Consider the following 14,251-nt stretch of genomic DNA (forward strand, 5'->3'; position numbering starts at 1 on the left):
TCATATTATGGGCCTCAGGAAAAAAAAACTAGATATAACTCTTTTTTACGTTCACTGTATAACCAAACAAAAGGCTGTAGTGAACTATAAGACAAAACCCATAATAAACCATCAGATGAAAATACAGAACGTTATTATTATTATTATCACAATACTGCCATCAAGTGGCTGTTACTCACACTACCACTTCCACTGTAGGTCACTGATCTTCAACGTTCTACGTCGAATGTTGAATTCCTGCGTCTCTACTTTCAAAGGCTGTTATTTTACAAAAAGGCTATTCTTAAAATAATGAAGTTAGCCAACACCAGGCAGTGCATGATGATAAACAAGTATAAAATGTGTACAATTCATAGTGAATGGAAATCAGAACAACGCCAAAAAAAATAAATAAATAAAAAACACCAACAGGCAGAGAGTGAATGACCATTTAATGATCTGCAAAGGTGTTAAACAAAATTTATTTTACATCTTTAAATGTCCTCATAGAGGAACAGCAAAATACAATCAAAATGACGAAAAGATAAATCAGACAAAATTTTAAGATCGGCTGTTTTTTTTTACTCTTTCGTGTGGTATAGTAATATTTTAAATTGGTGTATCAAAAAATGTAAGTGCCTTCAAAATGACCATGAGAATTTGTAGTAACCCAATGAAACTGCAAAACTAAGACTCATAGTTTACTTTCTGCATCGGTTTTCTTTACATACTTTTGTTTCGTTTTACAAAACAAAACAATGAAGAAAAGAAAAGTGACAAAATGAAAATGATTATTTACAGTTTGGCTCAAGAAGACACCAATCAAGAAAGGAGACCAAAAAGATAGTCTCTATCATGTCTCCTGAAAGATTTTCATTTTTTTAGTTTTTAGTTTTCTCTTTACAAAGTATATCCACCACTTGCATTGTACTGTTCTTGTGGGACATTTTGAGGTATGTTCAAAAAACCAAGAAAGAACAGTGGGAAAACAGAATTTTACACTTCAGGGGTCTTAAAGGGCATCATCATCAGTCCAGACACCCCCAACTTAGAAATAATTACCAGAGAAAAAGGCAGAAATAGAGGTAGGGGACAAATCATAAAACAAGGCAATGTAAAATCAGGCTTTAAAGATCAAGTGACAAATACAAAGTCAAGTATCAAAATAAAACTTGATGAATCTTGATTCATTTTGTTTTCTCCATTTAAAAATTATGGCACAGGATTGATTTCAAAAAACGTCAACCAAACAATAATCTGAAATGATAATCAAGTGGTAACTGACAGTTCACTTTCACGGTTGATGGCAATAGGTTGTCAATCTTATTATGCTTGTCAACTGCTTTGAAAGTCTTTAAATATACATTATATTTACAACCAGGCCTTCGCCTGATTCACTTTTGCAATATTAAGAGGAAAGCGAAAAAAGTATACATACAATCCCCCAATTGAGGCATCAAATGTAAACTGTACAACTCACAATGCTCCCACATTTAGTCCCTTTCAGAGATAACAAGGACTATATTGAGAGCCATTTCTACAAATAACATGGAAGTAACTTCTTTACTTATGATTGAACAGTAGCTGCTTTATATTACATTATATTTTTTTATATAAAGTTTGTCAAAGGAATTCAACTGAACTACTTCGACTAAATAGCATTTTAGTCTCTACCACAAAAATGGCTGGTGAATGAAGCATGTCCAAGTAATAAAGTAAAAGTACAGTTTCAATAACCAAATTTGTACAAATTTTTTGATTTTCATAACATAGTGCAATGATTGGTCTGAATATTTTTCAGAAAAAAAAAACATTTCTTAATCAATAAAAGGTTTCTTGAAGTCCTAATAATCCCAAACATCCTCAGTGTTTTAAAAACCATAGATACAAATCTCCAAAAGAAGAAGAAGAAAAAAAAAAGAGATCAGAAAATTGATCGTTGTAGATAGCTCCATCTATCTCTGTGTACTTTAAGGTGATACACAGTTAAACAGATGCGGCAATGAGTCAATGGATTAAAAGGCTGGTGAAAGAACAAAAAAAAAAAAAAAGAGTGAATACATGGCCAAGGAGGAGTAAACTTGACTAACATTTGGGTGATTTCCAGAGTACAAAAAAAAAGTTAAGTCCCAAAGGCTGGTGTTGGCATGTTGGAAGCTGGGATCTCCCTCTTATACAGAAGCTATAACAATCATAAGATGGGGAGAGATACTGGAGATGCTGTTGAGAAGGTCCGGAGCGAGATGAGACAAGTGGCTCTCAGAAAACTCGCAAGGAGGGAAAATCTGGACAACATAGGCTGGCTATACAAGGAAAACAGAAGACAAATATTTGTTAGTGGAATGTACAATTTTAAGTAAGCAGCTGGCTAAATTATTTATTTTCACTTTTTTTATTTTATTTTCATTATAATTGTCACATTCTTGGGAGGACTTACCTGATTTGAACCTGGATTCGGGACATTGATAATTCCAGCAGCTTGCTTTGCTTGCAGGTAAGTGATGAAACCAGTTTTAAGAGCATGGGTCTGGTTGTGGACGTCCTCTTGGTCCAGTCCACAAGGCAATGCCAACAGAAGGCAGTATTCATTTTCAGCCTAGGAAAAAGGTTTTTCCTTTAAATTCGTAATACTGTCCAGAGATTTCATGAGCTTGACATGTATAAATTACACTTAATGTGGATTGAGAAAAAACTCATAGCCATAAAAGTCGACAGGATGCTTACAGTCATACGTCTTGCAACTCCCTCAAGTTGTGAGGCTTCTAAGCGCATTCTCTGGGCAATTCGTAGAAAAGCACCTCCTTCTGGAGATGGCAGTGAACGGTGAGCCAGAACATTGTTACCAGACACAAAATGCAGCTGTACTGCTGCAGTATCATTCTTAAGTGCCAGGTGACCTTGCCAAATAATTGGGTATTTCTGCATAAAGGAAGACAAAAACGCTGTTAAAACCTTAAGAATTATTTCCACTTAACTTATCATGAAAATAAAAAAGAAATAGAAACAATAATAATAATTAAAAAAAAGATTACAAACCGTCAACAACTGCACCATATCAACAGACCGAAGTCCGGTGTGGTCAAGTTTAAAGTCTGATCGCATCTGAGAACTGACTGAGGATGGAGGTGGCATTTGGCTAGAAATAGGTCCTTGAGGTCCCTTTTGCACAGTGATAGGCATCTCCAATTTGGGTGTTATAGTTACTGGTGAAGTGTAAGAGGGGGAGCCAGTCTCACCCTGAACTCGTGATATCTGACACAAATCCATGGAGCTTGGGTGTCGAATGTGAGAACCATCAAGTTTTGATTCGCCAAAACTTCCCACAGACTCAATAGAAGAGACAGAGGGCACCTTGTGCCTCTGACAATGATCAATTTGTGAGACCTGATAAAGAAAGTACATTTTAAATAAAAAAAGATTAAAAAAAAAACGTTCATAGCTAATATAATTGTTAACTGTAATACTCAAATTAGGATTGTAGAGCACAAAACAAACTCTCACCTGTGACGAAACAATTCCACGATTAGCTAAGTTAATTCCAATTACTGAATGACCTGGATACTGAGGATGGAAGCCACGCATTTCTCTGTAGTATTCAGACATGGAGTTTGCATTTCCAGGATGAATCAATTGAACTCCTTGAGGAGATACCATCACAGAGCCAGGTGGGTGTCCTATTATCCTATTGTCAGAGTGAGGGGACAGTGGCATCTTAAGATCCATTGATTTTGATGCATCCCTCACAGTCTGTGGTGTATTCTTTACCACAGGGGAGGTTTTAGAAGGGGCAGATGATATGTGTGAAGATGACTGCATTGTCTCTGGTGTTCGAGTTTGGCGACTCTCAACAACACTTGGATGGTCAGTCAAATGCTGGTGCACAAGCAGACGTACATCTCTGGCATACTGATCTAGACGCAATGCCCTGTGATGCAGACCTTTGAAATCAGCCTGCATTACTATGCTTTCCTGTTGTAACTGTGGTGCAGAGGCTCTACGAAGTCCTTGAGGGAGACTTTGCATGTCATCATTGCTTGTCCCAACAACTTGACCATCACCACATGAACTTGCATGTGATTTCAGTACAACATCTCTGATTACTGCAGGCTGAGGTGTTGTGGAGCGCTGTGGAGGTGCAGATCGAGGTGATAATAGGTTTTCTGAATGGATTCCATAACCTATTCCAGATAATGGCGTACTGGCTCTGACATCTCCTTGGGACAAATTACCTATGGGCACAGACTGGGTGACACTATGAGGGGGCATGATAACTGACTGCTCAGCATGGTGTATATTTGACACAAACTGAGATATAGGACGAGATGGTCCCAAAACAACTGAGCTGCTAGGAGGGCAAACCTTTGAAAAGGGTGACGTGGAATGGCCTGACGCCCTTGGAGAATGTGAATCATGCTTGGGTTGTGAGACCACTCTTTCATGTTGAGCACTAGGAGTTAAAATGTGATTGACTGCCAAAGATGGATGGTGTGGGCTTAAAACTGGTTTAATATTGAATGTCTGTGATGGTTTTATATCAGTTTTAATTGAAACTGTTTCTGCTGCTCCATTTTTCTTAATATGCTGCTGCTGTGCAATTGACAGACTATACCTCAGAAGTTGAGAATGGCTTGTGGATTGTTGGAAGGTTTTCACAGAACCACCTTGTTGACCAGTGTGGTAGGATGGTTCAGATTTTTCAAAGCTAGGACTTTCCTGATTAATTGAAGAAATAACAGGCTGAGCACTGAATGCTTGGCCAGCTAATACTACCCCGGCATGTCCATAACCTGTGGGTGTCTGTGATCCTTTTGGAGTAGAGGGGTGAGGTGGTGGTTCTTGTTTTATCTGTGATTTTGTTACAGGCTGCTGAAACTCTATATCCACTGCACTGGCTGGTGGGATTTGACTTATTTTAGCAATGATCCGCTGTGGTCCCTCTGTCTTTTGTCCAGAATAACTCAAAACTACCACACCTTCGGATGTATTGACCCTCAAACCAGCACTTGATCCTGTATTACAATGTGTGCTTTCAACAACAGGGCGCCCAACACTTCCACCATTATCAGAGGGGTTAAGTCCATGATACCTGCTATTATCATTCAAGCTTGTACGATACTTCTGCTTGGGTAAGGACATTCCAGAGCTACGGTTGCTTAACGAGATACGAGGAGTGTCCTCAGAATCAAAAGGCATAGGGATCCGACTAATGACTGAAGTAGCGGTTGAAGTTATACCCAGTTTCTCCTTTAGGATCTGTGGTGATTCACATTGTAGCAGAGGTTGCGGCTGTGGTGGTGCTGTACGGGGTACAAGTTGAGTAATAGGGCTAGGTCTGTCCTCAAGTAGAGAAGTCTTTAAAGGCAGCACAGCCTCAACTGAATTTTCATTTTCAGATATCCGTGCATCTGCTGTTGTGGTTGTGAACTGCATACTTGGGGCTGCATTGCTATTTGAAGCAGACACATACTTTGGTTCCATTAGAATCTTTCGCAATGTGCTGGAGCTTGGGTCAATATCAGAGGCCTTTGTGTCCGGGGGCATGGGAGGATTTGCTGGGGGTCCCGCAACTCCTGGTGTAGAAAATGCCATACTAACTTGTGGTTTAGGTGGAATTCCTTTCTCCTCTGTTCTAGTGTTCCACTCAGGGTGTGTGAGAGGAGTTTTGGATGATTCAGGTGAATTCAGACAAGTTGTAGGTGAAATGTGGGCAGGTGCTTCTGGTTCAGGAGATGGCTGTTGAGTCCTAGAATAAGAAGGACTGTTATTCCCAGAGTGGAAGGCAGATTCTTGAGGTTCAGGCTGGTCAACAGCAGGCTGTTCTGCCTCTTTTGGTGTGTCTAAAGTCACTGTAGCTTCATGTTTACATGCAGCAGCAACAGTAACTACGGCTGCTGCTGCTGCTGATGTCGCTGCCTTAGGGTTGGCAGTTTGAATTTCTTCTGGGATAGATTCTGGAAGTTTAACTATAGTGGATTCAGGTTCCAGCACTGCATCATCGTTGATCTCTAATTTTCTGTTTAAACAAGCCTTTCGACCTCTGGATTTCTTTGGTGTTTTTGGCCGTGCTCTTCCTCCTTTTTTGGCTGCCTCTGATAATGGAGATTCTGTTAGTGAAGTATCTGTGTTACTTGTTTGAGAAGGTTTAGAGTCTGGAATCATAACACTATCTTGTTCAGATTCTACAATAGTCTTTACAGTTAAGTCTGTCTCAGGTTCAATCCCCTCACTTGATACTGGCAAAACAAGTGCCTCTGGTGTGGGAAGGAGGGCTGTGAATGTTGTTGGAGTAGAGAATCCATCTGCTTCACCTGAAATATCCTCAGCAGTAATGGAATCAATTGCAGCAGCCAGTTCAGTTTCACTTGCTGGATTGGCTGGCTTTTCTACCTCCGTCTCATCTGCAGGTTGTACTATAACAGCTGGAGTTAGGGTAGCTGGTTCAGCACGAGGTTCTTTGTAAGGTGCTGGATGCTGTTCATCTGTAAGCCTTGAAATATTCTCCACTGCCCTTTCCAGTTCCATTTGATGGGCAAGGAAGGCAGCCACAGGATCAGTAGGAGGCTCGATTTCTTCAAGACCGTGAATATCTTCCTCTTTGTGGTAAATTGGGACGTTTAAGTCTTCTTTTACTAACACTGCGGTTTTGGTTTTCAAAGACCCTTCCGAACTTACAGCTTTATTATCACCTGAATGAAGGGCATCCTTAACTGTATCCAAAGTCAGATTAACAACATTGACAGAATTATCATCGGGTATTATTTTGGTGTTCCGTGTTGACCTTGATGCCTTGACCTTCTTCTGATCTAATGCCTGTGTTTTTTCTACAGATGTGATTTCTATATCTGTTAATTTTTCCTCAGCAGGATGTGCAATTTCCTTCTCTCTTTTAGATATGTTATGTTGCTTGGTATTGTGTGACAATTGTCCAACTTGCATTAAAGTTTCATCTTTGGATTCATTCTGGTGATCTAGGGCAGGTGATGCATCAACCGCTGCTGAATCTGACTGAACAGGTTCTGGGCTACCTGAAACTTTGTCCAATTTCAATGTTTTTCTACTTTGTCCTGCTCTTATTGGTGAAGACTGCCCCTTTTGGGATCGCGGAGAGCGCCATGTATCAGCTGTTTTAGATATTTCTCCACTAGTTGTTGACTCCTTAATTTCAGTGTCTTCACTCTCAGAATTTTTGGTCTGATCTCCCTTAACTAGAGACATATCATCATCTCTTTTGCGAGTTTTTGGTGGACGACCTCTCCTACCAAGTGTGGTTGCCATCTGCTGTGTTGCAGCCTCCTTATCAGTACAGCGTTTACGTGTGGAACGAGAAGGTTCGGTAATCTCTTTTCCTGGTTGTTGAGGAGCCTCATCCTCATGGGGTGTTGCATAGACAGAACGCACATTCCGTCGCTGTCGTGTTTTGCCATGGTTTGTGTTTGATTCCAGGCCCTGCTCCGAATCGGTTGCATGAACAGGAGATTTTGTTGAGTTTTTGGGGTCAGCAATGAGTTTTAAAGAGTCTCCTCTGGGGGATGAGGATCTTTTCAGCTTTTCTCTATCAATTCGTTCACTCTTTCGTGTAGCTGGTTTCTCATTAGAAACCTGAGGGATTGGTGTTGGTGAGACAGGTTTTACTTTTTTATTCCTGGGTTGTTTACGTGGTGGCTGTTCCGGTTCAAGCTCAGGTTCTGTTTCTGGCAACTCCACATCCAGTGGGGATGCAATCTTGTGAAGAGAAGCATTAACATTTTCTGATTTTGTTTCTGGAAGCTCTGTGATCTCTTGAGTTTGACTGGGGTTTGAAAACAATGGAGAAGTTGCCTGAAAAGGATCACATTCTGGCACAATATTACTTAGAGATGCACCAGGAGTAGGAGGTTTGACATCAATATTCTGTTCAACACTTGGGTTCACAGTCATTATGGACTCACTCAGCTTTTCATTAGGTTCTTTGACAGTTACATCTTCCTTTAGTCCAGTGGACGTAGAACTTACTGGGGCAGCTATGTTCTGCTCCTTTAGGCTGACTGATGGTGGAGAATGTTCTGGAGCATCTTCTGACTGCTCATTCACTACTTCTGGACCATCTTTGTTTGTAAATGTAGAGGACAAATCTGGCTTATCATGCTGCACAGAAATCTCTGAAACTTTAGACAGAGATGTTGGTGATGTTGTAGCTGGAATATGATTAACTGTTAACTCTTGGGAAATTTCTGATATATTGGGGGATGGCTCAAATTCTTCATCCAATGTTTGTTCCTCCTCCTCCTCCTCCTCCTCAGTTACACAAATTCTTTCTGAAACTCGCAACTGTTGATTCTTATCTTTCTGCTGAAGTTCTAAGAAGCGGCTATGAAAAAGTACTCTTGGTTCTTGAGAGAGGTCTGATCCTCCTGGTCCAGCTTGTTCCTCTTGGGAATTGCTTGTAATATGATCTCTACTGATTTTAACTTCAGGGTCATTATTTTTCTGCTCAAGGTGCTGAAGTCGTCTTGAGTCCTGTTCAAAGATAGAGCTATGAAGGAAGCGTGAAGCAAAGAGCTCTTGTCGTTCTTGTTCAATGTGCTTGGCATCTTCCTTTTTATCATCAAGCTTTCCCTCAGAATAAGAACGGATTTTCTTTTTCTTCATGTACCATGAAGGAATAGGCCTTGGAGTGGGTTCAGACTTCTCTTTGTCTGTGCTATTCCGAAAGCTTTTGAATTTTGAGTCATGACCAAGGAAAGACCAATTTTCTTCCCTAGATGAAGACAGGGACTTAGCACGCTCAAGCAAAGCTTTTGTGTCTGGTGTTATGGTCTTATCCAATGCAAATTCATAGAACTTGTTCTTTTCAAGTGACTCAGAAGACGTCACATCTGAAAGCCTCTCTTCGTGCTCTCTATTGAAAGAGTCTGGCTTTAGTGAAAGGTGTCTGCTTTCAATATCTTCATCAGAGTCTGACTGAACCTCTCCAGGTTCCAATTCACGTTCTGGACGTTTTCGGATACTTTCCCGTTTAACAATGCTGGTGGGGAAGCTCATTTCTCCTCTGAAAGTGCCCTGCCTAATTTTGCTCTCCCAACATAACTCCTCTTCTGTCACTGATGTTTTCACTTTCAAAATTTCAGCATGCAATGAAAGCCCTTGGCACACTGTGTTGCCAATATTGTATTTTGATACATCAAACTGCAAGCAATTTTTACTCATTGCTACTGGAGAATCTGGCTCTTTTTCCAACAATTGTGATGCATCCTCAGCAAAGGGTGTCCCTGGAAGTGAATCAAGTCTCCTTTCAGGTTCATCATTTATGTGTTTGAACCTCTGATAATCTCGCTCTCTTTTAGTGCCAAAATCAAATTCAAATGGTCCTGACTTCTTTCGCTTGCTGGGTGGTGAATTGCTAGTTACATCTTGAGGTGGTTTTCCTACCTCATGCACAAGACTTCGATGCTCAAAGTCCTCTGCATCGGTGCTGGGTGTGCTTTCAGTTTTATCAGATTTATCATACTCTAGCAATTGTTGCTGTAGGCGACGGTTCTGCTCCATTTGTTTTCTGCAACTCTGCGAGTGATCAATGTCTGAGAGCAACCTTTCTTTACTTTCAGAATCTCTTTCTATCCTTGAGGAGTGTATGTGGTAGCTTGTTATGTGCTGTTGTTCTTGGTCTTTTGAAAATTCCATATCTACACTTCCATCATCAGAGACTTCAAGACTGAAACTTGGTTGACTATGAGCTTCAATTGTCCCTTGTGTCTTTTGATCAAGGCTATCTAAAGGATCAGTTGCCTCCTCAGTTGGTTCCCGAAGCCGAGCCTGAAGGTCTAGACTGGGGCCTACTGATAATACAGTTTCCAGCTCTTCTTCTGTAGTACTAACAGTTACCATTCTCTCTGGCTTAATTTTTTCTCTCTTATACACTTCTTTTCGTTGCATCTTTACATCATAATCAAAGTCTTTCAGCAATGGTTCATCAATAATTCTCCTTAACTTCACTTCATCCTCCTCCTGAGTTATCTTTTTTACATGGTCAGCCTTTCCACAAGTTTCTTTAAAGCGCCTCTTTCGTGCAGCTAAGCGGTCAGCATCCACAGAAGAACTAGTGTCATATGCAAGATCAGTTTTGGAGTATTTTTTGTTTTTCACGTTGCCCTCTTTATCCAAAACCTCAACTTGACTAGCCAAGCCTTTCTCCTTGAGATGTTTTCCATGCTTAAAGAAATCTCTAGCCTGAGTATCTATGCGGAAATGCATACCTTTGTGATCAGCAGAGGGTGGGCTGGTTGGAGACCGAACAGGGTCACTCCCAACCTTTGTTTTTTGTTTCTCACTGAGGATACTGTCTATTAACTTCACTTCCTTCTCCTTTACTCTTGTTAGCTGGACAACACAAGGTAGCAGATCAAGTTTTCCTTTTCCAGAGTAGTCTTTGTCTTTGAACAATGATTTGCTGGATTTACCTCGAAGAGTTAAGCTAGCCTCTGGGCTAGTTTCCCTGTCAAGTTCAAGGTCTGGCTCTAATGATGGAACCGTAGGGGATGCAAGTTTTAATTTCCTCAGCTTTTGCTTCTCAGTCCTGTCCTTGTCTCCTTTTTCCTTACGTCCAGCACGTCTGTCTTTTTCTCCTCCATTTCCACGCTCTGCTTCAAATAGTGATTTGTCTTTCTCTGATTTATCACTCCTATTGTGCCTCTCCAAACGAATTTTATCTGGCTTTTCAAATCGTGGTGGAGAAAGCGAGCTGCAGCTGCCACTTCGCTCAGATGAGCGGCTGTAAACATGATGTTCAGAGTCACTGGGAGGACGTTCAGAATGGGATGGGGAAGCAGCAGGACTAACAGGGCGACGTGGATGGGAAGGGCTTTGATTGTGTTCGACTGTTCGTCGACTGTGGTCACGTTCACGATCGGTTTCAAACCGTTCTCTTTCCCTTTCACGCTCTCTTTGTAAGTAGCTGTACTTTCGAATATCCTGCTCATATGGGTCTCTATAATCCCTGTATTCACGGGGGTCATCATAGTATCGTGGATCATAATAATCTCCCTGATAAGGATCCCATTCTGAATAAAACTCTCGACTTCTGGCAGGATATTTTCGACGTGGATCCTCTGTGTAAGAACCTGGGGCACGTACATTCTCATAGTATGCCCGTTCAGCTGTGAACTCATGATATGGCGGCCGGCGCTCATCTCTGCAAAAAAAAAATATTTAAATAAATAAATTAACTAAGTGAATAAATATGAAAGGATTCTACAAAATAAAAGAGGTGTTACCATACATCTCACCTTCGTTCATTTGTGATTTCATAGAAATCTCTTATGTCTTGTCCAGATGCCTGCATTGAACGGTAAAAAGCCATCTGGCTTTCTTGGTTGGCAAAGTCAACCTGCAAACAAATTTAATTAATTAACAGTGTTAACAAAAAAACTGTGGGTTTGTCAGTGGTACAATTCATAATAGATTACAGACCTTTATTTTATTTCCTCCAATTTTCCAACCTTTTGTTTCCTTGACAGCGGCCTGCGCATACTCTATATTATTATATAAGATGAGGGCCATTCCTTTTAGTCGGTCAAACACAACCTAAAAAAAAATAATAATAATAATTATATAAAGAAAACTAGTGAACTTCAAAATGCAATGCATTTTTTCTACAGAACAAAAACAAACAGAACAACAATTTTTAAAAATGTAAATCACCTTTACAACATGTCCATAACGACAAAAGTGCCTTGTGAGATACTGTTCAGTAATACTGGAGGACAAGCCATCCAACCATACACATGTTGTAGGCATACTCTTGCCAAAACCAAGCTGAAGGAAAGAAAAATTCACATTAAGAAAACCAATATGTCTTTTGTAATCCATAGTTTTTAATTACAATGAGTACAAATAAAAATACAATTACAACTGTAAACACTCTTTTTTTTTTAAAAATTTCTCATTGTACCAAATGAGAACTGGATGTTAGCTACATGTAACATAACATAAAAAAAAGAAAAAAAAAAAAAAAGTCCAATAATAATCTGATCTCATCCTCACCTTTAACCTGTTGTTGCCAAGGTATTCACCATCCATTTTCTTAATTGCTTTGCAGACACTTGCTATGTCACAATACTGGAGAAATGCATATTGTGGGGAACCATTTACCTTTTTTATATCGATATCCTGGTAAAAACAGAAAATGTACATAAACTGGCAGTGTTAATACAGTGACTGTTTTAAAAACGTTTAAGACAATTTTTAATCACACTTTCAAATGTCTACTTACAACAATCTCTCCAAAACGCTGAAATATGTTAAGCAGGTCATGATAGGTTGTGGTTTTCTCCAAATTTCCTATGAATAATGTCCTTGTAGCTTTTGGGTGAAACTCATCTATTCGTTCATCCAAAGGTCGGAACTCATTCTCACTCTCTGTTTCTATTGAGCAATAGATTATAGAGAACAATTTTGGGTCCAATGCTACTTCAAAATCTACTATAATAACAACAACAGATTCTGTACTAAAAGCAAGGAACCCACCTGGGCCATGCCAAGCAGTGACATCAATTTGCATGCCAAAAAACAGCTTCCCTTTAGATGCACTTAGAGCTTTTTCTTGATCCTCTTGCTGGCGAAAGAACACTAATCCATATCGTTCCTCAGAGGCACCATGAATTTGAACTGATGTAACTTTGCCATGTTTCTTAAATTCATGGAAAAGACCATCCTTCAGACTTGTATCTGAAATAGACAGGGAGATCATAAATACATTATTATTAGATTTTGCTGTGTCACCAAAGTGTCTTCCAAGATAATGGTTAAATTAGTTGGGCAATATGTTTTTTGTTTTGCTGTTTGAAAAGTGCATGTCTTCATTTGGACTTAAACTCATAAAAGCCTCACCTGTTGAACGCACAGGGAGGTTCTGCACTTTGATACCGAAACTTTTGCGAGGTTCATCTTTGTCCAGTGAAGGTAGGGGCTGAGCAGAAGGGGCAGGTACAGCTGCTGACTGAACAGATCTAGCTGGAGACTGATCACTGGAGCTACTGCTGGAATCACTACTGTGAGAGAGGAAAAACACAAACATGCTTAGAATGTAGACTGTAACAAAAGGTGAACACTAACAAATACATAGTGTCATTAAAAAACTGTGGATCAGAACTTTGCAGAACAGGATGATCAGTCAATAACAAACATAGGCAAACATACAGCCTCAGAAGAAAGGTCAATCCTTTAAGGGAATAAAAAAAAAAAAAAAAAAAAAATAACTAATATATATGACAGAGAGAGGGAGAGAGAGAGAGAGATACTGTTTATTCATGCAGTTTGTTTTCCCACCTCAGAGAGGCACTACTGCAACAAAGAAATTCTATTAGTATTGAAAAAAAAGACACAGTGCCTCTTGATGATGGTGAAAAATATGTACACTCTAGGTTATGTTTTTTGGCCTCTGCAACAGAGTATTACAGAGGAAAAAAGGTTGATATCTAGATCGAATTCCTCTAATCACACACAAAGGACTGACAAGCACAACTGACACTTATTTGTATGAGGCCGTTTACTAAATCCACATATATACTACACTGGTGTTTGTTATTTTCAAGTTTCAAGCAGTGAATGAATGCATCTTCACTGGCTAACACTGACACTTTGTCATTACAGTGGATACTTCTTTCCTCAATATGATTCAGCCATATACACGACTTTCCTTTTGTCTGTTTACATCTTTGCACTGCCCTCTTTTCTGACTCGCTCTTTCTCTCAGAAGTGCGGCTGATAGGGGCTAGCCTGTGGGAGTGGGCAGGGAGCCAGCAGTGGCTAGAAATTTCCAGTTCCAACTGGATCTCACGGGGGTGGGGGGAGTTCAAGTGGGCAGTGTGAAAATACACCAGCCGTTGTTTCTTAAAATTCCCCTACAGCATTTTCTCCTCAAGACGCGTACAATACAACTAACATATAAGAAAACAATATGCTTTTTTCATGCACAATGTCCTTTATTTATAAAAGAAACAACTCAGCATTCATTTAAAAAAAGGATTACTTCCACGTTAACAAATAAATATAAATATGACAGCACTCAATTCCTATGGAAACACATCTAAATAATACAAAAATTGTTGTTTGTTGCATGCTGCATTCTTGCATTCTGTGTTGATGTCCTAAAGCCAAAGGGCTATCTGTCAGTCACTCTCAAAATGCATCTTGCACATAAAAGGTTCTGAAGTATCAGTAATTGATGGCTGACCCAATGCCTGTAGCCAGTTTCTGGCCCAGTCAACATCAGAGGATGAAAAAACGCAACATCAAA

The 14,251-nt window shown here is 39.9% G+C and overlaps 1 protein-coding gene across 6 annotated transcripts in view; it reads right to left on the reverse strand.

The window, feature by feature from the left end:
• Window positions 1-414: 414 nt before the first annotated feature.
• Window positions 415-14,251, reverse strand: part of LOC127945008 (msx2-interacting protein) — a 29,316-nt gene continuing 15,479 nt past the window's right edge. For 4 of the 6 annotated variants that reach the window (XM_052541490.1, XM_052541492.1, XM_052541488.1 and 1 more), the window contains exons 4-15: window positions 12,844-13,004; window positions 12,481-12,681; window positions 12,227-12,378; window positions 11,998-12,123; window positions 11,656-11,769; window positions 11,425-11,538; window positions 11,241-11,341; window positions 3,481-11,146; window positions 3,016-3,363; window positions 2,704-2,898; window positions 2,417-2,575; window positions 415-2,282 (exon numbers count right to left, since the gene is read on the reverse strand). In XM_052541490.1, coding sequence (XP_052397450.1) covers window positions 2,151-2,282; window positions 2,417-2,575; window positions 2,704-2,898; window positions 3,016-3,363; window positions 3,481-11,146; window positions 11,241-11,341; window positions 11,425-11,538; window positions 11,656-11,769; window positions 11,998-12,123; window positions 12,227-12,378; window positions 12,481-12,681; window positions 12,844-13,004 — 9,469 coding nt within the window. In that variant the 3' untranslated portion in view covers window positions 415-2,150. The remainder of the gene's footprint in view (window positions 2,283-2,416; window positions 2,576-2,703; window positions 2,899-3,015; window positions 3,364-3,480; window positions 11,147-11,240; window positions 11,342-11,424; window positions 11,539-11,655; window positions 11,770-11,997; window positions 12,124-12,226; window positions 12,379-12,480; window positions 12,682-12,843; window positions 13,005-14,251) is intronic. The other 2 variants (XM_052541491.1, XM_052541489.1) reach the window with 1 other exon arrangement.

This window comes from Carassius gibelio, chromosome A23 (genome assembly GCF_023724105.1).
Source record: "Carassius gibelio isolate Cgi1373 ecotype wild population from Czech Republic chromosome A23, carGib1.2-hapl.c, whole genome shotgun sequence".
Lineage (NCBI taxonomy): Eukaryota > Metazoa > Chordata > Actinopteri > Cypriniformes > Cyprinidae > Carassius > Carassius gibelio.